This window comes from Daucus carota, chromosome 7 (assembly GCF_001625215.2).
Source record: "Daucus carota subsp. sativus chromosome 7, DH1 v3.0, whole genome shotgun sequence".
NCBI classification, from domain to species: Eukaryota; Viridiplantae; Streptophyta; class Magnoliopsida; order Apiales; family Apiaceae; genus Daucus; species Daucus carota.
The window spans coordinates 22837455-22861721 of record NC_030387.2 but is presented as its reverse complement, the minus strand read 5'-3'; the positions used below and the strand labels follow the sequence as shown (position 1 = coordinate 22861721).

Below are 24267 nucleotides of genomic sequence, written 5' to 3'. Positions count from 1 at the left end.
CGAAAGTATGTAAATACTCCGAAGCTTAGATAGCATAGCCTTTCAAGTCAGAAGTGATAACCCACAAAAAGGGCCATGTTAAAACCTCTCAAGAGTAAAACCCTACGGGAAAAAAACTCGGGGGAAAAAGAGTGCCCTACAAAATTACATTGTTTACAAAATAGACTAAAAATTGATGTCTTATTTATTCTTTTCAATCAATATTTATAACTCAATTGTCTTGTACACCAAAGCTTAATTTTGAAAAAACTATTTTGAGGAGTTTTTTGGATTAGAGGTTTTGGTTTGTGCCAGACACAGCTAATCAATCTGCTAGTTTTACGAGAAACAACTAATTTAATCCGCTAGTTAAAACATCTACTTCAATCAGCTAGTCAAAACATGTGATCCAATCCGCTAACAACTAATTCTTAAACAGGACAACAATATATCGTTTTTAAAATGAGAGTATTGCATTTTATACCCCTAGACTTGGGTCATTAGCAAATGAGTACTCACACTTTGAAACGTGGTAGTTCGTACTCCTAAATTTGTGTTAGCGTTCAGTTTGTAACCCTGGTTCATCACTCTGTTAAAAACAATCGTTAACTTTAACCGTTTAAAAGGTAATAATGTGTATATTAATTTCTAACAAGTACTTTATCCTTATGACCACTCAAAATTAATGTATTATATTTTTGAAATTATTTCTATACATATAAAATCAAATTTTTCATTCAATTTTTTTTCGTGAACTGATACTTTATTTTTCAACAACAAATCTCATCTGTTGATGGTTCTTTTGTTAACGGATGATCATAATGTGTTGATTTATCAAATGCAACATCTATCCTTTCTTTGTTGAATATTTTCTTTTTCTTATTTCAAATTGTGATTTTGGGACCATTTTCTTCGGTTTTGTTCTTCTGTTAGATGTTATACTTCATCCGTCTCGTTGAATTGTTAATATTATTGTTTGGTAAACATTTTAAGATCTCTTTAAAATATAATTTCTTGATATTTTCTAAAAAAAATTCTGAATAAAAATTTGATACTTAAACTTTTATTTAAAAATAAATAAATTAAAAAATATTATAAACTATATTTTATAAAAATATCAAAATTCGGGGAGTACCAGTTTGGAACCATATGAACAGGAGTAAGGGAGTCAGGCAAATGGGCTGACCTGACTCGACCCGATAAAATTTATTCCCGCCAATAAAAGAAAAGGGCATTGATACTCAATTATCAAAACACCTGGAGCTTCTTGATTCATTCTTCCGCCACTTTCGGCTTGGTCTGCAACAAATCAATCAGTTCCAATGGTATTTACATATCTATCGCTATATTATATACATGTATGTTTGTATTTTATCCGCCAATTATGTCCTTTGTGGCTTTGTTTAATTGTGTCACCGAACACTTGTACGACATCATAAGTTTCCATGTCTATTCCGATTAATTCTCCACCAGATTATAAATTTCTGTATTTCAATTACATGTGTTTTGAGATCAGTTATGAGTACAATTTGCTAATTCCATGGCATACTTTACTGTGTCTTTGATTAGGAGTTAATCTATTTATCAAAGTTATATAAATAGCTAATGCGCAACTGAATTTTTCGTTGGTGTAATCTGTGATAATAATACAACACTAAGGACCGAAGTAAAATTAACGGTGATGGGAAGAATACCTAAAATTGACATCAAGTCATACTCTAGTAAGGTTTCTTAATGCCGATTACTTAGATTTGAATTTATGGAGTAGATTGGTTATTGTGTGATAATTGTACCCATTATTACTCTTTCTCAAACTATGGAGCAGCTTAGTATATTTTTGTTGATTATCGTACGACTTTGATGGTTAGTGCTATCAGACTACTTATTATTGTGACTCAACAGTCGAAGAAAAGAGGACTTTCATTGGATGAGAAGCGAGAGAAGATGCTTCAGATCTTCTATGACTCCCAAGACTTCTACCTTGTGAGTATTTTAAGCCTTTACAGAACTTCTTTATAAGGCGTTTCTTATATATTTCTTCGGCTAGTCAAATTAGAGGCTTCTTCATTGACTAATTGTGTGGCGATGCGAACTTGTACTTTAGCTTCTCTGCATGAGGTCTGTTGTTGTGTTTCCTTGGACATATGACTTTAAATTTTGTAGTTGGATTTTGACAAATTATAATCGGATTGTGTTTATTTTGTGCATTGTACACGGAATTCAGCTCAAGGAACTTGAAAAATTAGGCCCGAAGAAGGGTGTCATATCCCAATCTGTTAAAGATGTTATACAAAGTCTAGTAGATGATGACCTTGTCTTCAAAGATAAAATAGGAACTTCTGTAAGTATATTCGACTCCAGAAATATTAATTGGAGATTTGCTTCTGAATATCGGCCATTAAGGTTGTTCTATTAAATTGCAGGTATACTTTTGGAGCCTCCCTAGTTGCGCTGGGAATCAGGTCAGATTATTGTTTCAGTTTCAACTAGATCTCCGGTGTGTGTTTTTCTGCAATTATATTAATCCTTTCTTGTACCAAATAGTAATATCACTTTTTTACAGCTAAGGAATGTGTATCAAAAACTTGAATTTGATTTACGAGGCAGTAAGAAGCGGATGACAGAACTTGTTGAGCAATGTAATGATTTAAAGAAGGGCCGTGAAGACTCTGTAAGAACGTTAATTTGTACTAGATATACTTTAGCTAGTGCTTATCCAAGCGTCATATACTTTGACCTCTGAATGACCCAGGCCTATTGGATGCTTGCAGTTTGTTCAGAAACAAGACTGTCTCCAAAGCTCATGCTCTAGCATTAGCTTACTAGCAAATTATGCCATCAATATCAGTATTGCAACCTACATTTTGGCATAAAAAATTATATTTTTCCTTTTAGTATTAACCGTCTATTATACATTCCTTGTACCAATATGTTTTTAGTATTATTTAAACCAACTTGTCTGCTGCTTTATATGTAAGTCATTACTATTTTTGTTTCTCTAGGATGAAAGAGAGGAAGCTTTGAGCAAGCTGAAAGCTGCTGAACAGAAACACAAGGAACTAAAGGTTGATCATGTGGCTGATGCCCCACTTTGAGCTACTATACATTAGTATCAAATACTCCTCATGCAAATGTGATTCATTTTATTTTGTCTCTTTCAGGATGAAATGGCCCAATTTGCAGACAACGATCCAGCTGCCTTCGAAGCTATGAGTATATATGCTGAACTATATCTATATCTATAGTCTTCTTGTCATATCTCAGTATTATGTAAAATTTATGGGCACATATATATACACTAAACAATTCATATACTGTGGCAGAAAGTGCTATAGAAGTTGCCCATGCAGCAGCTAACAGATGGACAGGTTTAAGTTATTTAACTGCAAATGTAAATCTTGTTATATTATTTCTTCCTTGCTATCTCACTTGCTAACATTTAACAGATAACACATTCACACTGCAACAATGGTGTTCAAAAAACTTTCCTAATGCTAAAGAGCAGCTGGAGCACTTGTATGAGGAGGTACTTTTAGATTTGCATTTTTAAATAATTTTGCATTCCACAGTACACCCTGATCATGCTCACAATCAGTGTGGAATCATAAAACTATATAATTCATGATAGTATAATACTTAAGATGTAAACTAATGGGCTGATTTTTTATTCATTACATAGGTGTCTACCTTTAAAATTTTCTCTTGTTTCTGTTGTTCTAATTAATGTACGTACCTTTGAAACTAAATGTAGGTAGGAATCAATGAGGATTTTGACTACTTGGAATTGCCAGCAATCCCTGTCAGCGAGGTTTGTGAACAGGAAGAAGCGAATCCATAGGTGAGATCATTTTGATTGGAAGAGTTTCCTGTAATATCTAAGAGTAAATGTACCATCAAAATGTAAAAAATGTTCCAAAAATGCAATTCTACAGATTCTCTTTAAGATGGCAGTTCTGACATATTTTGAACTAAATATTATATGAACCATGTTCCTTCAATGTTAAAACATTACTTCTGACATTGATGTCAGCTTTGCTGCCTTCATCTGAATTACGTTGTTGCTTTGTCAAAAAATTTATTTGCTCTAGATTTTTAAAATAAGCATCTTAGATAGTCTGACTGGTATGACCTGGAGGCTTGAAGGCAGATGGCCAGCCATGATATAGAACTAGACTTTCTTTACCGGTTTAGAATTTTTGGGCAATCACCTAGGAGTCTGGGAGGTGCTTCTTTGGGCAATCTTATACTGTTTGTTGATACTGTTAACTAGTGGTCCATTAAGGTGGATAACAGGCTGCACCAGAAAAAATTCACGAGTAACATAAGAAAGCAATATCCATGTGCTCAACTCTTTTAACTTGGTAGATGTGTGCCAGTCATAGATAATAGTTCTGACTAGTAGTCTTTTCGTCGGTGTAGTATTTTCATGTATGGGTGATATATATTGGTGAAGGTACAATGCTGGAGCTGGGATTCTAGCAATCTATAGCAAGTAGAATTCAGAAAAATGTGACACTATATTGTTTTCAAGAGTATTATCAAAATGGTCGAGTGTCCTTGTTATTTTGATACAATTTATTTATGAGGATATAAATCTTTGTAAAAAAAGAATTTGGTTCGGTCCTTGTACGAGACTCCCTCCATCTCACTAATTTGTTTATGATTCATTTCATTATTTAGCATGTATTGTAAGGTGTATTATGTATATAATAAAGTATAGTTTCACAACTTATTCTTGGGGTTTTCTTTTTCTTTTTTAAATTAAAAATTTAAACATTAAATTTTTATTTAAATAATTTAAACATTAATTTTTATTTAAATATTATAGGAGTCTCTTTTCGATCCCCGGTTGAATTAGAGACAGACGCCTAAGAAAAGGTCGCTCGGATTTATCCATGATTTCTTTAGTTTATTTGTTATACCAAAAATCCTAAATGAATTAGAATAAATATGTTTTGATACAATTTAAATCATTGAAAAAAGTACCTCAAACTAACTTATCACTTTAAGTCAATTTTTGACTTATTTCACTTCTTACTCTAAGTCAAATTTTGAATTATTTTACTTCTTACTTTAAACATGCTTCTGTTTTGTTCCACAAATATACATATTTCAATTTAAAGTCGAAAATGGCTTAAAACCGAGATTTTAACAAGAGCCCAATTTCGCTATTGCGTCAAAAGGTGCTTTCAATTATTTAAGAAAATATATATCCCAAAGAGTCGAGGAGTAACAAATTGAGACGAGCTGATCATAAAATTCCAATATCGATGCTTCCCGGTGCTTGGATCTCCGTCGTTATCCAGTAGTAGCTGGGTTAGTTTACGAAAGGGAATTCCGATGTTGATTGCCTGTTAAATTTCATCGAATCCTAATATTTAAATTCCGAAAGTAAGCTTATATGCAGACAATCCTTCATATTTTTTTTCTTTTTGAATTTAATTTCTACTATTCAGTGAACCACCGATTCAAGCCATTGGAGATTTAACTTCAACATTAGTGTCCAACGCATTTTAACAGCTAGGGTTAAACATGGTAATTTAACCATGGTAATTAGTCTGCTCGGATACAATTTCCTAAACTATAAATCCAAAAATGAATCGAATACAAACATCATGGTAATTTATCAAATTAGTGGTTTATGTTATTGAAAGTTAAAACAGGACAAACACAACAAACTTCATATATTACTTGCTCAGTTTACTTCAAATTTAGACCAATAGATCAGATTCAGCAGAACAAGGAATCTTGCAATCCTACGTTTGGGCAAGGTTTGAGGGGTGTGCATGGTGTTACAACACAGACAAGCCAACTGTAGCAGTGCAACTGTATTGTTAAGCCATTCCCCCGCTAGTAGCTGTCCTGATTATCTGAAATAGAGCTGGATCATAGAAAGAAAAGTCCTCTATCAGAAAGGAAGATATGATAGACGAGAGTGCATTAGTAAGGAAAAAGAAACTTAACTATACAATCCACCTCAATATAACCTCTGATGGCGTAAATGCTCACACACCATGATTTTTTGTTTACACTCTAATCTAATCTAGTCCCAAAGTATTATTATCATCACTTCTTAATCTATTATGTTAATAGTCATGAACTACAATGGGATGGATTTCGCAATGCTAAAACGAAAGCAGGACTAGGGCCTTATTTATATGACTATTTTCATCAACTGAAATAATTTTATGGAAGCTTAATGAAATTATTTCATGGATCATAGACTGTGTAAATGAATATGGATTGTTAACAAATTCACAACCTCGTCACACTAATCATGAGTTTACAACCAAAAAGTTACAAGGGGGCAAACAAGCTTATTTAGCATAGAAAACGGATATTTTATATCACCCAAAAAAGTGAACAAAAAAACAATTTTTAGAGGTAAACAACTTGTAAATCCGGAAAGGTAAGGCGAGGTTATCTTACATGAGCCAACCACCACAAACACAAAAAACCCGAGCAATATAGGGCCGACAGGATATTTCTCCCCTTTTTTTGAGACTGTTTCTGGCACAGCTCCACGCTTGGTGATATTTTTCTGGAACCGTTGCACCTTCTTATCAGCAAGTCGCTTTGATGTTGTCTGAAAAAGAAGAATTTGTCAAGCCAGCCATACCAATAAAGTTCATTTCCACCAGAAACAACTCATATACACAAATACAAACCGTCCAGAAGAAGTAATTTTGTACAACGCGGTATCAATTCATGTTTTTGTCAACTTTATTTCTCATAATTTTCCCTAATTCACACCAAATACATTATACAGGAAATAACTAAATAACCCGGATATCACAATTCAATAGCAGTCTTTCATTTGAGCAATCAGCAGGTGATATAAACCGCAGTGAAAGATTTATTAAGAACGATAATTCTCAGATCAAACCGAGGAGCTGTAAAAACACTAAAATATTATAATTGTGATTTGTGCCTAACTGCCTATCATACAATTGTATAGCTCTACCAAACTTAAAGTAAAACAACTGTGAGTGAACTGGGACTAATTCTAAGACCAGAAAGTGTCGTGAGTTGATTAAGCTAGCATACAAGCACATGATAATAATCAAAAGCATGTATCTAAGCTCAATTTCAAAATAGAACAACAGAACAATAAGTATTTATCAAACAACATGATCAATATTATCATTTAACGCACATTAAAAACAAAAATCACGCTGCTAACTACCATAGACAACAACATTAATCAAGATTAAAGCTTCTTGAGGTTGTAGTAAAAATTGAATCTTTACAGGAAATCAAGTGTATTAAAAGAATTAAAAATTCCAATAAAATAAAAACAATTCAAGGAAATGAAATAACGACTTAATTAAAAATATTAACTTTACCATTGCTTATAGAAGCTTTGTAGCTGCCAGAAAAAATAATCGCCGGAGAGATATTGCGACGTGGTTTTGTGATTTCTGGCGAGACGAATTTTTTTATTTTTTTGGCTCTTATTTTATATTTACTTCTTCAATTTAATTGGACTGGCCACGTGTTTTTGAGACGTGGCAAGTGGTGATTGGGTATACATAACAACAGACATTCTGTTTGGGTTGTGGGCTGGTTGATAGCAAGTTAAGTCTTGGTGCGGCCCGATGCTCTTAGTTCTCAGTATATGTTGTGGTCCAATTTCTTAATTTGCTGATATTTTCTTTACATTATTATTTTCGGATTCTCGTTTCCTTACATTTCAAAATATTTTTAATATAAACCACTTTTAAAATAACATAAATTAAAATCTGTGATATGCCATCTTAAAAAAATGATACTACTAACTCTAAGTCTGTAACATTACTCTTTATCAAATATCCCAACCATTACTAATTGTCTTGCTCAGATGAAGTACAGATAATGGGGCCGTTTGGTTAAATTTAAAATAAGTGACTTCTTGGTTAAAATAAAAAGATGGAATAGAAATGAGAAGCAAAAGTAAAATTTTTAATTGTTATTTTTGAACTTACAAATTTTTTTAGTGAATAGGTGAGAAGCGGAAAAAAAGAAGCTGGAACTCCTAACTTCTCAATTTCCACTTTTGAAATCTAAAATAAGCATGTTGCTTTTTTCCTCAAACAAGGGTGTAACTTTTCAATCCGGCCAGACAACTCCATTAATGTTGAAAGTATTGTTATTGGGATACTAGTCTCATGGGCTTTATGAAGAAATTATGACCCAAACCCATGCACATTGGGCCGACCCAATTCTGAAAATGTAGGCTAGCGTAAATATATGAGCAATGTGTTTCCTTCCTTCGGCTGTGGTGGTTGCAATCAATTGACAGATTCAGAAGGGCGGGCCTACTTATCCTAAGGCTTCACGCGTTTTATATTGGTAGAGTTACTGAAGTTGCCTAAGTTAATAATCTTCAGTGACTTTATTTATTAGAAAATGTACGATAACGTCCCATTGTAAACGAACTGTCAAAACTCAGAACATACCGACATATGAATTCCTTTACAAGTCATTTTCATGCTTGTCAAAAATAGTTGTCAAGCACTAGTTTCATACTACTGTTAACTATACTACTGTATGTGTGCTTGTTTTTTCTATTGTTAAATTGGGAAGTCATGGTAAATAAAACTGCAGTACACTTCAAAGCTGTAAATTCATCCGTCCAAACAGATCAGACTGTATTTATATTTGACTCGAAAAAATATATATATATATATATCAAATTCGCTCGCTTTATAAATAATATAGGTGCGATATATTCTTCAAATTTCATATTTATATAAAAAAATTTGAAAATTATAGATTTATTTATTCCTTGTGCAGCGAGGACCCGGCTGATTTTTTTTAGCCCTATGAGACGTTGGTTCAAAATTATCATCATCATCTCAAGTAGTGAAGAGTAATAGGATAGACAGGCTAGAGATGGATTATTTTAAAAGTGCCGGAGCTAAATGGTCCATTTTACAACCTACTATAGAGAGAGACTTCGCGGCAACTGATATTATAACTTTACAAGTTTACAACTCAGGTACTTGTTACTATCATTCTTGCAATTGTTTGTTTGTTTTCAAATATTGTCATCATTAAATAAATAATTCGAGGTCCAGTGTCCTGCAGACACGCATGCTAAAATATATTGAGCCGCCGTCAAAACTTCACGAGATTAAAAATAATTGAACTGTGTGTCTTATTAAATTTTAATAATATATATTTGTATGTGTATTTATGAAAAAATTATATCAAGACTAATGATTTCTTATTTCTTGAATAGAAAAGTGTTATTCAAGGAACAAACTCTCTGTATATACAGACCTGGGTAAATGAACAATAGAAATTAAATATTTATTTTGATTCATTTTCGACCTCACTTCATAAGTTATTCTCTTTTTTTTCCGGTAAATCGGTATCCGACCAACTTGTGCACACTTCGACTAATCCGATTGAGCATACTAGCACACTTATACCATCGAGCATGGTAGCTCATTTACTCCCACTTAATTCCAAAACATTCAGGAATTCGAACTCATGACATCAAGATAGCAAGTCTTAAGCGTCACTGTCCAACCATCTGGAACACCATGCGGCAGTCTTAATAAGTTATTGTCGCGGTCTCGCAGAATCACGTCAAGATTCTCAACAAGTTTCAAAGCATCTAAAATTTTTTGATAAACACCACTCCAATCTTGTTATTACTCACACGGGCCTCTACATCTCATCGAAGCCTCCTCTAGGTCACATTATACGTGTGGTCTATTTCCGGACCCAACATTAATCCTTCTTATTAAGTATATTAAATCATGGTCATATGTATATTAAAAGTCATCTTTCATGAACAGAAACTCCCTTTAAACCACAAAACATAACCTTAATTAATGATCGTTGCCCAAAATCATATTCCTGAACATGATTAATAAAGCATGCATGCACCGAAAATCACAAGTAATATGTGTGTGGTTGCTTAAGCATTTGTTGCAATGATTAAAAAGGCTAAGTAAGTTAGTGGTTGGATCAATAATTTAAAAGATGCCAAGTAATGATAAAACGCTACAAAGATGTTAGCTTCCTGTGTCTATTCCACACGTAGCTGTAGAAACTGTGTACCTAATATACGTCATAAAGCTATTGTCTCCACATAATTGCTTGCGCATATATGCCACGCTTTCTCTCCCCCACTGCCTAGTTTCATCTCTCGCTTTTATTTATCTCCACCATTTGTTCACTTGTAGTGCAGGCTGTATTCGGTGAGTCACCGATCATATAATAAACGAAATTAATATATAAAGTTTCACTTTTATATTTATCATTATTTAGAGCAGGATTATATATTAATGCTTGAATTTTATCGGTTTTAGCATTCTGATAACTAGAATATGAAAATTGTAAAAGAATACTAGAATAGTAATATATATATTATTTTAATTATTAGGGAAAAGGGGTTAATTAGGATCACTTGTTTAAGCAAAGAGTAGTTTTTTCTTGAAAGAAGCATCTCTTAATCATTTTTCTAAAACATAAAAATAACATGTGACTGTCAAATTACAAATTTGAAATTCGGACAACCGGGAGTGCGAGACAAGCATAACTTTAGTTACAATTATAAAATTTGTCTTATTATTTTAGTCTTGACATAAATATTTAAAAATGTTAGAGCAAGTCGAAGATTGTGTTAAAATAGATACTCCCTCCGACCCTTCCATTTTTTTACAATTTCTTTTTTGGGGTGTCCCATCCAATTCTTTACATTTCAAAACTTACCAAATATGGTTAATGGATCCCACCACTTCTCCGCTTTTCTTTCCTTTTCACACTACTTTTACTCCACTATCTCCTTTTTACAGTATACATTAAAAATCAGTGGGTCCCACCACTTCACCCACTTTTCTTTCTCTTTTCAACTACTTTATTCATATTTCTTAATCTCCGTGCCCAACCCATTCGATAAGAAATGGGAGGGACGGAGGAATATAATAGCTATGATCTAGCCTCAAAAAGTGGTTTGGTGTTAGAATTACAACATATCTCTCCTTCTAGATTTCATATTTTATATCGTGTTCAAATAGACTTCTCTAAATATACATATAATTTTCATATTTTATATCATGTTCAAATAGACTTCTCTAAATATACATATAATTTTAATCTTAACTTAATTCTAAGAGGACCTCCATCATTTTCATTATTTGTGAGGTGACAACTGTAACTCCCTCCATCATTTATTTTATTTAGAACAAATAATAACATTATTTTATTTTAATACATATTATAAAAATATCATTAATTTGGTGAATTTTTTCTATAACATAAAACGATACAAAATTAGCACTCGGAAGTCGAAGGGAGTGTTAATGTGCTGAGTTTGGCTGATTTATTGGCTTTTTTCATAAGAAGTCGGCTTCTATTTTTTTGATCTGTTTGTGTAAAAAGTCCGAAGCACTTGTAACAAACGGGAAGAAGCTAGTTTTTTTTGGTTGATGACTTTTAGATATTTCTCAAACAGTTGAATTTGTTATAAATATTAATTCACTTCTCATTTCATCTAATCCTTTTTTACTTTAAACAAAAATTATTTTTTTTAAAATTTACTCGGACGGCCTCCCATATTCGGTTATGAGTACCTAAAATATATAAATCCTGAGGAAAACAAACTTATATTATCCTGTCACTCGCATAATAATATTTTATAATCACACACACTAATATATTTATTTTATACAAATAAACGTAACTATAGAACCGTATTCGAGAGCACAGAACTGTGAGTTGTCAACATTAAAGCTGGCGTGGATAAATCACTATCCGAGGAGCTTAGCTAAAGACTTTAATCCCCCACTATGATTATTGTAGTATTATTTGGACGATCAAGCAATGAACACATGTATTATATGAAAACTCAAGTGATTAAAGTAATAGTAGCAGGATTAGGTAGACTAGTTTAAGCTAGGCTTTTAATTCCCACAAGTAACATGTCTTGTTTCTGTTAGTTACACGTGTGCGTGTATTTTGCGAAATTGGTGCTATAGTGACGGTGACATGGCGGCAGCCGGCATAACATTCTGTAAAACCTTGATCTCGACAAGAAACATGAACTTTACTTGATTAGCGAGGAACGTTGTCGACTGAATAACTTTTATTTCAAATACTCCCTCGTTCCCAATATAAATGTCATGACGTTCTGCACATAATTTAAAGTACAAAAAAGACATACTTTTACGCATTATTTTCTAAATTTTCTTTTTATAAATAAAAATATAAATGTTAAACTTTTATTCAGGAAAAAAAATTGAAAAATAATATATAAGATTATGATTTTTTTCATCTTAAATTACGTGAAAAAAGTCAAAACGACAATTATTTTGGGACGAAGAGAGTATAATATTATAATATTAAATGAATAGAATTATCTGTTATAAAAGATATTTGGCTATTAAAATTTAGATTTTTATTTAATTGTAAATAAATGTTAATTTGATTAATATTTGCTTAAATAGCGATCTGGATGAACTTTATATATTGGGTTCGTTTAACTTATTGTAGTTTTTAGGAATGAGTCACTTATTTTAAAAGAAATACAAGAATAAGTATTTTCCCGTCAAATCAATAACATTAAATATTTTATAAATATTATGTTGTGTAAATAAATAAATATAATTTATAAAGTAAGTGTAAATAAATTATAAACTCTCCACACGTAGATATAAACAAAAATGCAGTTTTTTGGCGTCCCATGCGTGTGATAACATCACATACGGGCTTAAAATATAAGAAGTGTTCCTTGTGGTATGAATATAAGGCGCCGTTATTATATTGTAGTAATTATTTTCCGGCACCTTTAGACTTTAAATGCCGATTAACAATTATAATATGCTACAACTTGATGTTGGGTATTATTAGCTTTGAATTTCGGTTCTTGCTTTTTGTTCTGCTGTCTTTATATGAACAATTTGAACGAGTCGATCATCCAAAATTTTGGTTGCTTGGACTTTGGGTCGGATTTAACAAACAAATTTTTCGGCTACGAATAATTTATGTTATCACTCCTATAATAAAGGTGGGTGATGTTAGTAGAGAGTAGAGACAAATATGTTGGGGATCTAGCTAAGAATGAAGATGGCTAGCTGTTGAGGACTCCATTAGCTTAATTTTCTTGTCTCCCTGCCGGGCAGACACGTCACGCCTCGGATATATGCCATGCAGGGGTTACGTACAATGTTTGTGTTAATTATACCGGATAGAAGTTTAAAATTTGGGTTAAATATCAAACTGGTCAATGAAATAGAGGTCACATATCACTTCTCTTACTGATCTCAACAGGGTATCATTCCAATCATTAAAATCACAATGAATATCAATCAAATACCCCCAAATTTTAGTTCTAAGGAGTAAAAATATTATTTATAGAGTTTGATGACATCACAACCAAGTAAAAGATTATGACTTCTATTATTTATGATAATATATTTAGATTTTATAAAATTTATTTACTATTTATTTTTTATTATATAATTATTATTTTTGTTTTAATTAAAAATAAATAGTAAACAAAATTGATAAATCTAAATATATTGTCATAAATACTAGAAGTTATAACATTTTACTTGGTTGTGGTAACATTCAATAAAATGTGTAAAACTCTATAAACAGTATTTTTACTCCTTGAACTAAAATTTGGAGGTACTTGATTGATGTTTATTGTGATTTTAATGATTGAAATGATACCCTGTTAAGATCAGTGAGCAAAGTGATATATGAATTCCACCTCAATGACCACCTCCATATTTAACCCTTTAAAAATTACTCCTGTACTAGAATGTATGCACTGCTTTCCAACTTTCAAGTAGGTCATAATTCATATGATAGTTTCATATTCGTTTGTCACTAGTAGTCTAGTACTATAAAATTTAGATTGGATCTCAAGTATTTGGAAACGGACAAATATATTAAATTTCAGATATTCATCGAATCATTTATATTAAAAATATATTTTATTTAATATTTTGATTTTTGATATACTTCCTGTCCCAAAATCAAAGCCGGAGCATGAGGGTGTGCGGGGTGTTCAATAGAACAAGATCCTCAAATGTTATGGGCACATTTTTTTTATGTAGGCTTATATATATATATGTGTATAATCAAAATGAAAAAATAGTAAAAAAAAGATAAACTTTATTTTTAAGATTAAAAATTGTAAATGAAAAATATTATACACTTCAATAATTTTTAAATGTTATTTTTTTTCTTTAAAAAAATGAAAAATGTTATCTTGAATAAGTTATATAAATTCTAAAGAATACTAATACCTTAATCATGTTGATAGAAATAGATACTTGCATTGAAAATTAATTGCATAGAAAATTGTAACAGTTACTGTTATTCTGCTCTCGAGGTAAAATTCTAATTTAACTGTTAACTTCAATGATTTCATTAAAGTTAATTAATTTAGATACTTATACTATTTTTTTTCTTGATGACCATATGATGTACTATATCATTAAAATAATAATGATTCAATCTTTAGTAACAAAATTATTTTAAATTATATTCATTTTTAATTTATACATGTATATATATATATATATATCAAATATGAAAATAGTTTGTTAGAAAATGCTTCAAAAAATTTTATGTCATTAAAATAGTTTTGCTTCAAAAAATGCTAGAAGAACAATTTTCAGATAATTTTATGTTATCTATGTACTTGTTTAATTTCTTTACAGTTTTCAGTTAATTTTTATAATATGAAAAAAAAATATTTTATGCACTTTAATTGTAATATGATTTTTACAGTTTTGTGTCAAATTTTATTATTTCATATAGTTGTATTTCAGACTATTAGGGCACATGTTTTACATTTTTGCACATGGCACTTTAAATTTCAGGCACGGCCCTGCCCAAAATAAGTGTCGTTTTGACTTTTTTCACGTAATTTGAGGTGTAAAAAAATCATACTTCTACATATATTCAAATCATCTTCAAATCGCTTAGTTGTCTCTCCAAAAAAGAAAGATTCAACAACGATATTCTTATGCGTCTGTCTAATTTCGATTGTATTTGCAGATGTCGTATGACTTTTAGTTAATGAATTAATTTTTTTTATCAAAGAAAATTACTTATAATGATCAATTATATACAAATTTGGATAATCAAAATATTTTTTATTAGGGGTGAGCAAAAAAAAACCGGAAAACCGAAACCGAGCCGAAAAACCGAAAAACCGTAACCGACAAAAACCGAAAAAAACCGTAACCGAACCGAACCGATATAACGGTTTGGTAACGGTTACGGTTTTACCCCTAAAACCGAACCGAAAAACCGAACCGTTTATATAATATATAATAAAAATATAACATTTATTATTATATATAACATATTAAATATATATGTGCTACAATATATTAATTATATATTCTAGTAAGAGAAATTGATATAATAAGTATATAAATATTTTTCTAAAATTTATAAAGTATTAAATTTGTATAGTAGTTTGAACCAAAAAACCAAACCGTTTATATGATATATAATAAAAATACAACATTTATTATATATTATTATATATAACATATTATATATATATATATATGTGCAACAATATATTAATTATATATTTTAGTAAGAGAAATTGATATAATAAGTATATAAATATTTTTCTAAAATTAATAAAAGTATTAAATTTGTATACTCCCTCCGTCCCATTTTAACAGCCTTTTTAGAATTTGGTTGTTGTCCCAAAATAAGTGATTTTTTCTTGTTTTCGTGAACTATTTGGTAGGTGAATTTCAATTCTACCCCTCATTAATGCACCTTATATTTTCTATGCAATACAAATAGTGGTTTAGTTTGACTTTATTAGGGGTAACTAGGTAAAAGTATTCAAATAAACACCTCCATAAATGTAAAAATTGGTTTGTGTGCATCTCTCTAAAAAGGCAGTTAAAATGGGACAGAGGGAGTAGTAGCTTCCAATCATATAAAAACCGGAAAAAAACCGAAACCGACCAACGGTTAACCGAACCGGAAAAAACCGTTTGAAACGGTTCGGTTACGGTTTCTACCTAAAAACCGAACCGAAATACACGGTTCGGTAACGGTTTTAGGTAGAAACCGAGCCGAATCGACCCGTGCACACCCCTATTATTTATTATCAAACAAAAAAATTTATAACAAATATTTCAATAATCAAATATTTCTATATGCTCGATAAAATTTAATCTTGAACCAAACTAAACCAACCCGACCCGAGCACGGGATAATACTCGTTAAACGCAAGCCACGGATTTACGGTAAACGCATCAACAATTCGAGAAACAAAGGGCAAGTGAAAGGTGTCCAATAAAAACAAGTTTCACGAGAACGTTGTTGTCCAGGGGTTGGCAGGTCGTCCCATCAAGCCACGTGTCATAAGGCCGTTTGGACTTTACCTCTGCCCTCTGGAATTTACACGGATCGAGGCAGGAAGCCAAAGCCATTACGAATGCGCCACGCGTGGCCACCTCATTGGACCGTGGAAAGGACTCGGTGCGGTGAGGTGGCGAGTCATTTTCGAGGGGGTGCGGTGGGAGTGAGTGATGGCCTAATCAGTTGCCGTGATATGTCTTGATAAAAGAGCGCCGGCACCATCATTTTCACCCTCTCTTTTCTAGTTATATTACGTTTTATGCCATTCACCTTTTGCCCTCTTGCCATCATTTACCGCAGCTTAGAGCAAGTCCAATAAGTTACCTATAAGATGTGTTAAACTCACGTTTAGGTAATGAACCAAAAAAAATCACTCGAACACTCTCCTAGTGAGCTCTTAAATCACTAGCACATGCTCCAATATGCTAGCCATTACCTATTTTTAAGTAACCACTAGCCACTACCTATATATTATTTATGAATAAAAAATTTATTTCCCTCCTTTTCGTTTTATCCTTTCCCTCTCTTTCTCATTCTTTCCCTCTCTTTTCACCCTTCCCCTCTTTTATTTCTATCAGTGAGATACTAAAAGTCCCCAGGACTTTCTTGGCGAACCACTCCAATTCAAGTAGATGGGATCACAGAATCATCAACCCCAGGATTATTCAGTATAAAGTCCATTATTTTTTTAATACAAATTTGATATTTAAATCTTGCATTTTTTGTGACATATAACTATTAGGTGCATTTCGAGACGAATTCCAGTGATCAAGTGTCTTCATTTCTGGACATGCTTAACTCAGAATATTCTGAGTATGAGGAGCTTGCAAGGCCAACTCAAAACTTTTATTTTTCACAAAGAATCGGTGAAGAAAAAATTGTTGAAGCAACTCCTGTTCCATCTCAAGTTTCTCCGGAAAAAGCAAAAGAAAAAAGGGCTAGAACTAAAAATTTTACAAAGCAAGAAGATGAAATGCTTATTCCAGCGTGGGAAAGTATTTCACTAGATTCGATTACGGGTTCTGATCAAACAAATGGTACTTATTGGCAGAGAATACAAAGCTATTTTATGAAACATAAATACTTCAAATCTGATCGTAGTATCACTTCGTTAACGCACCGCTGGTCTGTGATTCAACTTGGAGTCAACAAATTTCAAGGATTTTATAACCAATTTGATGGACGGAGTGGGTTTACAGAACTTGATAAGGTAATCATCCTTCTTTTTTGGCTAATAATTGATTGTTAATCATAGTAGTTATCTAATATTGTGGCTAACAACAGATTGCACATGCAAAGAAGCTGTATAAGGATGTTCTCAATGTTACCTTTTCTCTGGAGCATTGCTGGAATATGCTAAGGCATTTGCTGAAATGGAATACTGAGTTTGCTACCAAAAAATCGAAAGCTCGGAAAGAAAGTCCCCCACTTTCTTCCTCACAAGAATGTGAAATGTTAGAGAAATCAGAATTTGAAAGGCCTGTTGGAAGAAAGGCTGCTAAAGAGCTGCAAAAGAAAAAAAAAAGAGAATGGGAAGTGAATGTGATGATAATGGTGGAGCTGCAATTTTGGAACAAATGAGAGCTGATTTACTTGAATCTGGAAAACAAAGAAATGAACACCTTAAGGAGATGATACAATTAGCAAAGGAGCAGGATGAACGTGACAAGAGAAGAGAAATCAAGGAACAAGATGAAGCTGATGCAAAAATAATGGCAATGGATACAAGTGCTATGGGAGCTATTGAAGTTGAATATTTTAACTCGAGGAAACAAGAAATCATGGAAAGAAGGCGCACTCGTTTTTCTATATAGATAATACATTCTCCGCCTCTAAATCTTTTGTGAAGTTATTAAATGTCTAGATGCTTTGGCAGATTGCCTTATTTTGTGAATGGTAGCAGTGCAAGTGAATGATGCTAATTTTGTAGTCTTTTGTGAATGAAGCTGGTGAATGATTGCCTTAATTTGTGAATGATCTACCAGACCAATTTCTGTGATGTATAGTAGTTCTATTTCTGTGATGCTACTTATAGTGAATTTTTCATGAGTTGTGCTACTTACTGTAAATAAATAGAGTCTGCAGACAATGTAAACTGATCTTATATGCATGGAGCCTGCAGACAATGTAAAAATGGTAAGAAATAGTTATTGCTCGACATGAATAGTATGAGCTCTAAATAACTAGAACCTTTGCTTGAATGTGAATCACCACAAAACCTCATGGAACACACTAAGCCTGCAACTACATTCTTGCATCCCCTCACTTGTATATTGAATATTAAGCTGAAATCAAGAAACCATCAGAAGACAGAAAAAGAAGCTCTAAACAGTAAATTAATCACATTAACAGATATATAACCTGCTGAAATACAAGAATATTTCAGACCAACATCATTAACAAAGTACAAATGTCATATTTAGGCAAAACAGTGATTAAAGTACTAAGTGATTAAATATAACACAACCAAAACAGAATTAATACAATCTTTAACCATATTCTTTTTTTAAAACATCCATTCATGAAAAGAAACCCTTCTTTGCGAAAGGAAAGCTTAACAACAGACTGAGAAATTGAAAACAACAGACTAAGAACAAACAAAAAATCCAGCAGGACAGGGAACCAACAGCAAAGCCCACAAAAACAGCAGACCACCTGAGAACTATCTACCCACCAAATTTTTCCCATAAATGCTCCACAAGGTCATTTTGAAGCTGAATATGAGCACTTTTATCTCTAATTCGATGGTGAAACTGCATAAATTCTTGAGTTGTACTTGTGTTTTCATGTGATATTTGAATAGAAAGTGCTTCGTCAAATGTCTCATAATCATAATCTAGATTTTGTAGATCCCTTTCATCTTCAATAATCATATTATGCATCACTATACATGCTAACATGATGTGTTTAAGTGTCTCAATATCCCAAAAACGAGCTGGTCCACGCACTATAACAAATCTGGCTTGAAGCACTCCGAAATCTCGTTCAACGTCTTTTCTGGCCGACTCTTGCATTTGAGCAAAATGCTTTCTTTTATTCCCTTGGGGAGCAGAAATTGTCTACACAAAGGTGGGATAGGGTGGATATATGCCATCGGCTAAATAGTATCCCATATCATACGCGTGACCGTTAATTGTATATTAAACTTTGGGTGCTCGTCCTTCTGCCCATTCAGAAAATAAATTAGAACGATCCAAAAGATTTATATCATTCAGTGACCCTGGTAATCCAAAGTAAGCGTGCCATATCCAAAGATCATGTGAAGCTATAGCTTCAAGAATGATAGTTGGCTCATGATAACGACATAAAAAAGCCCCATGCCACGCGGTTGGACAGTTCTTCCACCTCCAATGCATACAATCTATGCTACCTAACATTCTCGAAAATCTCCTCTGTTCAGCCACCTCCATTAACCTTTGAATGTCAGCGTCATTTGGACTTCTTAAGTACTGCTCACCAAATATATGAACAATTGCTATCACAAATTTTCTAACACTTTCGATGGCTGTGCTTTTAGCAATACGAATGTAATCATCTACGACATCAACGAATACTCCGTATGCGATAATTCTCATTGCAGCAGTTATCTTTTGAAGTGTTGATAGTCCTGGGACTCCAACAACATTAAACCTTTGCACAAAGTATGAGTCGTGGGACTCGAAGGCTTCTACAATTCGCGAGAACAAATTTCTTCGCATACGAAATCTTCTACGAAAAATATAATCGGGATATGTAGGATTGTCGCCAAAATAATCCCTATATATACGTTGATGACCTAATGCTCTATTACGATCAATAAATCGACGATTAGGAACTGGCCCGACATGACGACTTGGATTGTGCATCTGCTCTGATTTTGCATACATAGTGTTAGGAATATATGATGCTTGATGATACAAAGTATTTTATTCTTACTTAGAAGAAAATTGCATGTAGCTGATCAATTGATAGCATGCTAAGGCAGTATCAATTGATCAGATTAACCCATCAACGGCTGATGAGGTATTGTAACAAAGCTGGAGTATCTTAGCAGTTGATGTAATAATATGTATACTTTTAGATTAGCAGTTGATCTATCAATGGATGTGTAGATAGGGTGACATAATTGTAAATATGAGAAGTCATGTAATCTATCCAAGTGAAGTGAAGATCGATCGCTAATCATGGAGTATCAATGGCTAATTAGAAGGAAGATTATCAACCGCTACATCAACACCATTATCCCATAATTCAAAGAAGACTATCAACCGCTATTTCAGAAAAGTATCAACTCGTATTATTAGCAGTTGATGATTAGCAGTTGACAGTAACAAGTCAAGATAAAGACAAAGAGCACATGGGTTGATATGAAAGATACTGCACCAGTTTTGGAAGCTAAACAAAAAGCAGTTTAGTCAAATATTGAGAACCTCGAAGCCTACCATTTCTGGCAAAACAACAAGGATTTCAAGCTGCCAAATGCTGTATCAAGTCCAAGAAATTCTATATTTGTTTTAGCTAGAGACTGAGTAGGACAATGCTTTTACAAACTAGTTTTATTTGTAATAGTATATATTCACTTTGTAATTTTACATTTTAAAAGTATCAAAACACCAAGAACTGAAGAGCAAAGCACTAGAGAAAGTTAGCAAGAAATTGTAAGCTTCTGCTCTTCATTCTTTTGTAAGCAGCCAAGTATTTTTACTCGGAAGGTTCTTGATATAAAAATCTCTCAGGTGGATCAAACAATCCACCTGAAATTTTTAAGACCCTTGTTCTTTAAATTTCTGTTTTAGCTTTTATATTCTCTTGTAGTTTGAATATGATCTGTTGTGCAAAAAGTTATTGAAATTTTTGTAGATTGTATTCAACCCCCCCTTCTACAATCTTACTTATTGTTTGCATTGTCTAAATAACAATTGGTATAAGAGTTGGGCTTCTAACATACAAGAAGTTTTCAGATCCTAAAGACAATCAACAATGGGAAGAAGAGATGAAGGAGTCAAGATTCCAATGCTGGTCAAAGAACACTACTTTCATTGGAAAGTAAAAATGGGGATGCATCTTCTCTCCTTGGATCCTAGCTACACCAACTGTATTGAGAAATGACCACATGTTCCAGTTAAAATCAACACTGCCCTGAGACTTGATGGAAGTGAAGTAGAAGATGTTGAAGTGCCTAAAAATCCTTCTGAGTTCACTGAGGAAGATGAGAAAGAAGTACACAAGGATAACAAGGCCATGAACATTCTTTTCAATGGTATTGATGATGACATGTTTGATAGTGTTATCAACTGTCCAACTGCAAAAGAAGTATGGGGCACTATTCAAACTCTATGTGAAGGCACTGATCAAGTTAGGGAAAACAAAATGCAGGTGTTTGTTCAACAGTATGAGAGCTTTCACTCTAAATCTGGAGAATCTCTAAATGATTTGTTTAACAGATTTCAAAAACTGTTAAATGGATTAAAGCTGTATGGCAGAATCTACATGGTCAAGGATTCAAATCTCAAATTCTTGAGAGCTTTACCAAGAGATTGGAAACCTATGACTGTTGCTCTAAGACAGGCTTAGAATTTTAATGAATACTCTCTTGACAAATTATATGGTATTCTTAAAACTTATGAGCTTGAAATACAGCAAGATGAAGAACTGTAAAAGAACTCCAAGGGGGAGAAAACTGTGGCTCTTGTAGCAGAAAAGGAAGAGGAAGAGGAGAAGGCATTAAAGTCTGTGAGTGCTGGAAAGACCTCAAGCAGCTCTGCTTGTGAAGGAAAGAAGGATGATGGAAAGAAGAAAGGAAAAATTATTGAAGAAAATGAAGAACTTTCAGCTCAAGATGAGCTAGATGATCTTGATGAACATCTAGCATTTCTTGCCAGAATATTCTCCAAACTCAAATTCAAAAGGAATGATGTCAGCTCTAGACCTTTCAACAAAGGAAGTCAATCCAAACCATCTGGTATGGTTGATAGATCTAAATTCAAGTGCTTCAACTATGGTCTGCCTGGACATTTCTCTAATGAGTGCAGAAGACCTTCTGCTGAAAAGAAAGGATCATCTTCAGAAAATGTAGATTACAGAAGAAAATATTTTGATCTACTCAAGCAAAGCAAGGAAAAGGCATTCATAACTGAGGATGATGACTGGGCTGCTGATGAAGGTGATTCTGACAATGAGGAGCATGTCAACCTTTCCTTGATGGCAATAGGAGATGAAGTTGATTCTTCCACCACCAGCAATGGACAGGTAAAGACTGCCACCACATCTGATCTCTCTAAATCTCAATGCAAGCAAATCATTGATGACATGTCTAATGAAATCTATAATCTTAGAGTCTCTCTTAAATCTCTAACAAAAGAAAATGTTAGAATCAAAGGGACTAATGATTTGCTTACTGAAAGAAATGGAAAGCTTGAAACTGATCTAATCCAAATGGATAAAATCAAAAAGTCTTCTGAGCTTGCCAAAGATGAGTTGTTGGCTGTTCTGATAAGAGAAGAAATTCTCAAAATGAAATTGCAAAGGGAACAAGAGATAATTGCTAAATGGAAGGATTCTAGCAATGTTCTTGAGAACATGTGCTCCACACAAGTTCTTGAGGAATCTTGTAAAAATTCCTGGAAAAAGAACAACAAACTGTTAGATGAATCTGATCTCTTAGTGGATAGTGATCATCCATTGATAGATACTCAATCAACGGATGAAAGCTATCCATCAAAGAATCAAACAGCAGTTGATGAAAACAAACTCAAGAAGTTGGATAAGAAATATGGGCCCATCAATAAGAATTTTGTGAAGGAATCTGGGAGTTCCAAGAAGATTGAAAAAGAAGGGATTGGTCATAGTGAAGAAAGAATGGAAGCTGGAAAAGGAAAGAAGAAGAACTCTAGGAATGGCAAAGTTGGAATCAACAAAAAGAATGATTACACACCTGACAAGAATGCTGTCAGAAAAACATGTTCTAAATGTGGTAGTGTTAATCATCTTGCTGTTAACTGCAAAAATGCTCTACCTAATTATTGCATGCCTAATCCTATGATGAATTCTCACATACCTTATATGTCTATGTTTCCACATGCTCCCATTCAATATGCTAATATGCCTTTCATGCCTAATCCATTCTTTGGTGCATTTAACATGCCTGCTGTGTCCAACCCTCATGTCAACATGAATCATGCTAATTTAAATCAATTTTCTGTGAACTCTACTAATGCTGGTTCCTCTAATTCTGCTGTGATGCCTAAGGTTAAGAAAATTAATTCTGAGGATGAAGTTGTTTCCAAGCCTTCTAAATCCAAAGAAATTAATTCTTCTAAACCAAAGGTTATATCTAACAAAACTGGACCCAAGACTGCTTGGGTACCAAAATCAACTTAAAGTGTCTTGAATCTGTGCAGGGAGGAAGAAAGAATCTTTGGTATCTTGATAGTGGCTGCTCAAGGCACATGACTGGAGATTCTACCCTGCTCAGCAAGTTTGAGAAAAGGGCTGGCCCAAGTATTACCTTTGGAGATGACATCAAAGGATTTACTCTGGGATATGGCAGTATTTCAAAAGGAAATGTCATCATTGATAATGTTGCATTAGTGAAAGGGCTTAAGCACAATCTGCTTAGCATCAGTCAACTTTGTGACAGAAGACATCAAGTTTGGTTCTCAACAGAAGCCTGTGTTATCTCTGATAAGAAAGATAACAAAGTGGTTCTAACTGGAAATAGGAAAGGCAATGTCTACATAGTTGATTTCAACTCTACCAGTGCAGATTCCCTCACTTGCTTGTTCAGCAAAGCAAGCTTGGATGACAGTTGGCTGTGGCATAAGAAACTGTCTCATTTAAACTTCAAGGCTATGAATGATCTTGTGAGAAAAGATCTTGTTAGAGGATTGCCAAAATTGGAATTTTCCAAAGATGGTCTGTGTGATGCTTGTCAAATTGGAAGGCAAAAAAATTCCTCTTTCAAAA

General features: G+C 33.1%; 4 protein-coding genes across 5 annotated transcripts; 2 read left to right on the top strand and 2 right to left on the bottom strand.

The window, feature by feature from the left end:
• The first annotated feature begins 1148 nt into the window (after window positions 1-1148).
• LOC108193515 (meiotic nuclear division protein 1 homolog) lies at window positions 1149-4665 on the top strand. Of its 2 annotated transcripts, XM_017360205.2 has the most exons (11): window positions 1149-1304; window positions 1882-1962; window positions 2204-2320; window positions 2403-2441; window positions 2543-2650; window positions 2982-3044; window positions 3141-3192; window positions 3303-3347; window positions 3426-3505; window positions 3731-3817; window positions 4433-4665. In XM_017360205.2, the coding sequence occupies exons 1-10, from the start codon at window positions 1302-1304 to the stop codon at window positions 3815-3817; spliced, it is 675 nt and encodes a 224-aa protein (XP_017215694.1). In that variant the 5' UTR covers window positions 1149-1301; the 3' UTR covers window positions 4433-4665. The 2 variants fall into 2 exon arrangements, with proteins under 2 accessions (XP_017215694.1, XP_017215695.1); XM_017360206.2 differs by lacking the exons at window positions 1149-1304; window positions 4433-4665 and adding an exon at window positions 1436-1700 and having other exon boundaries at window positions 3731-4023.
• A 910-nt stretch (window positions 4666-5575) lies between these two features.
• On the bottom strand, window positions 5576-7485 carry LOC108193516 (uncharacterized). The gene is made up of 3 exons (XM_017360208.2): window positions 7326-7485; window positions 6409-6565; window positions 5576-5860 (listed from the first exon to the last, which is right to left on the bottom strand). The coding sequence occupies exons 1-3, from the start codon at window positions 7326-7328 to the stop codon at window positions 5814-5816; spliced, it is 207 nt and encodes a 68-aa protein (XP_017215697.1). The 5' UTR covers window positions 7329-7485; the 3' UTR covers window positions 5576-5813.
• Window positions 7486-16399: 8914 nt separating this feature from the next.
• Window positions 16400-17904, top strand: LOC108194745 (glutathione S-transferase T3-like). The gene is made up of 3 exons (XM_017361683.1): window positions 16400-16486; window positions 17066-17533; window positions 17608-17904. Exons 1-3 carry the CDS (start codon window positions 16400-16402, stop codon window positions 17902-17904), a joined length of 852 nt encoding a protein of 283 aa, XP_017217172.1.
• Window positions 17905-18989: 1085 nt separating this feature from the next.
• On the bottom strand, window positions 18990-20189 carry LOC108194744 (uncharacterized). Its single transcript, XM_017361682.1, has 2 exons — window positions 19470-20189; window positions 18990-19382 (listed from the first exon to the last, which is right to left on the bottom strand). Exons 1-2 carry the CDS (start codon window positions 20187-20189, stop codon window positions 18990-18992), a joined length of 1113 nt encoding a protein of 370 aa, XP_017217171.1.
• Between the last annotated feature and the right edge of the window lie 4078 nt (window positions 20190-24267).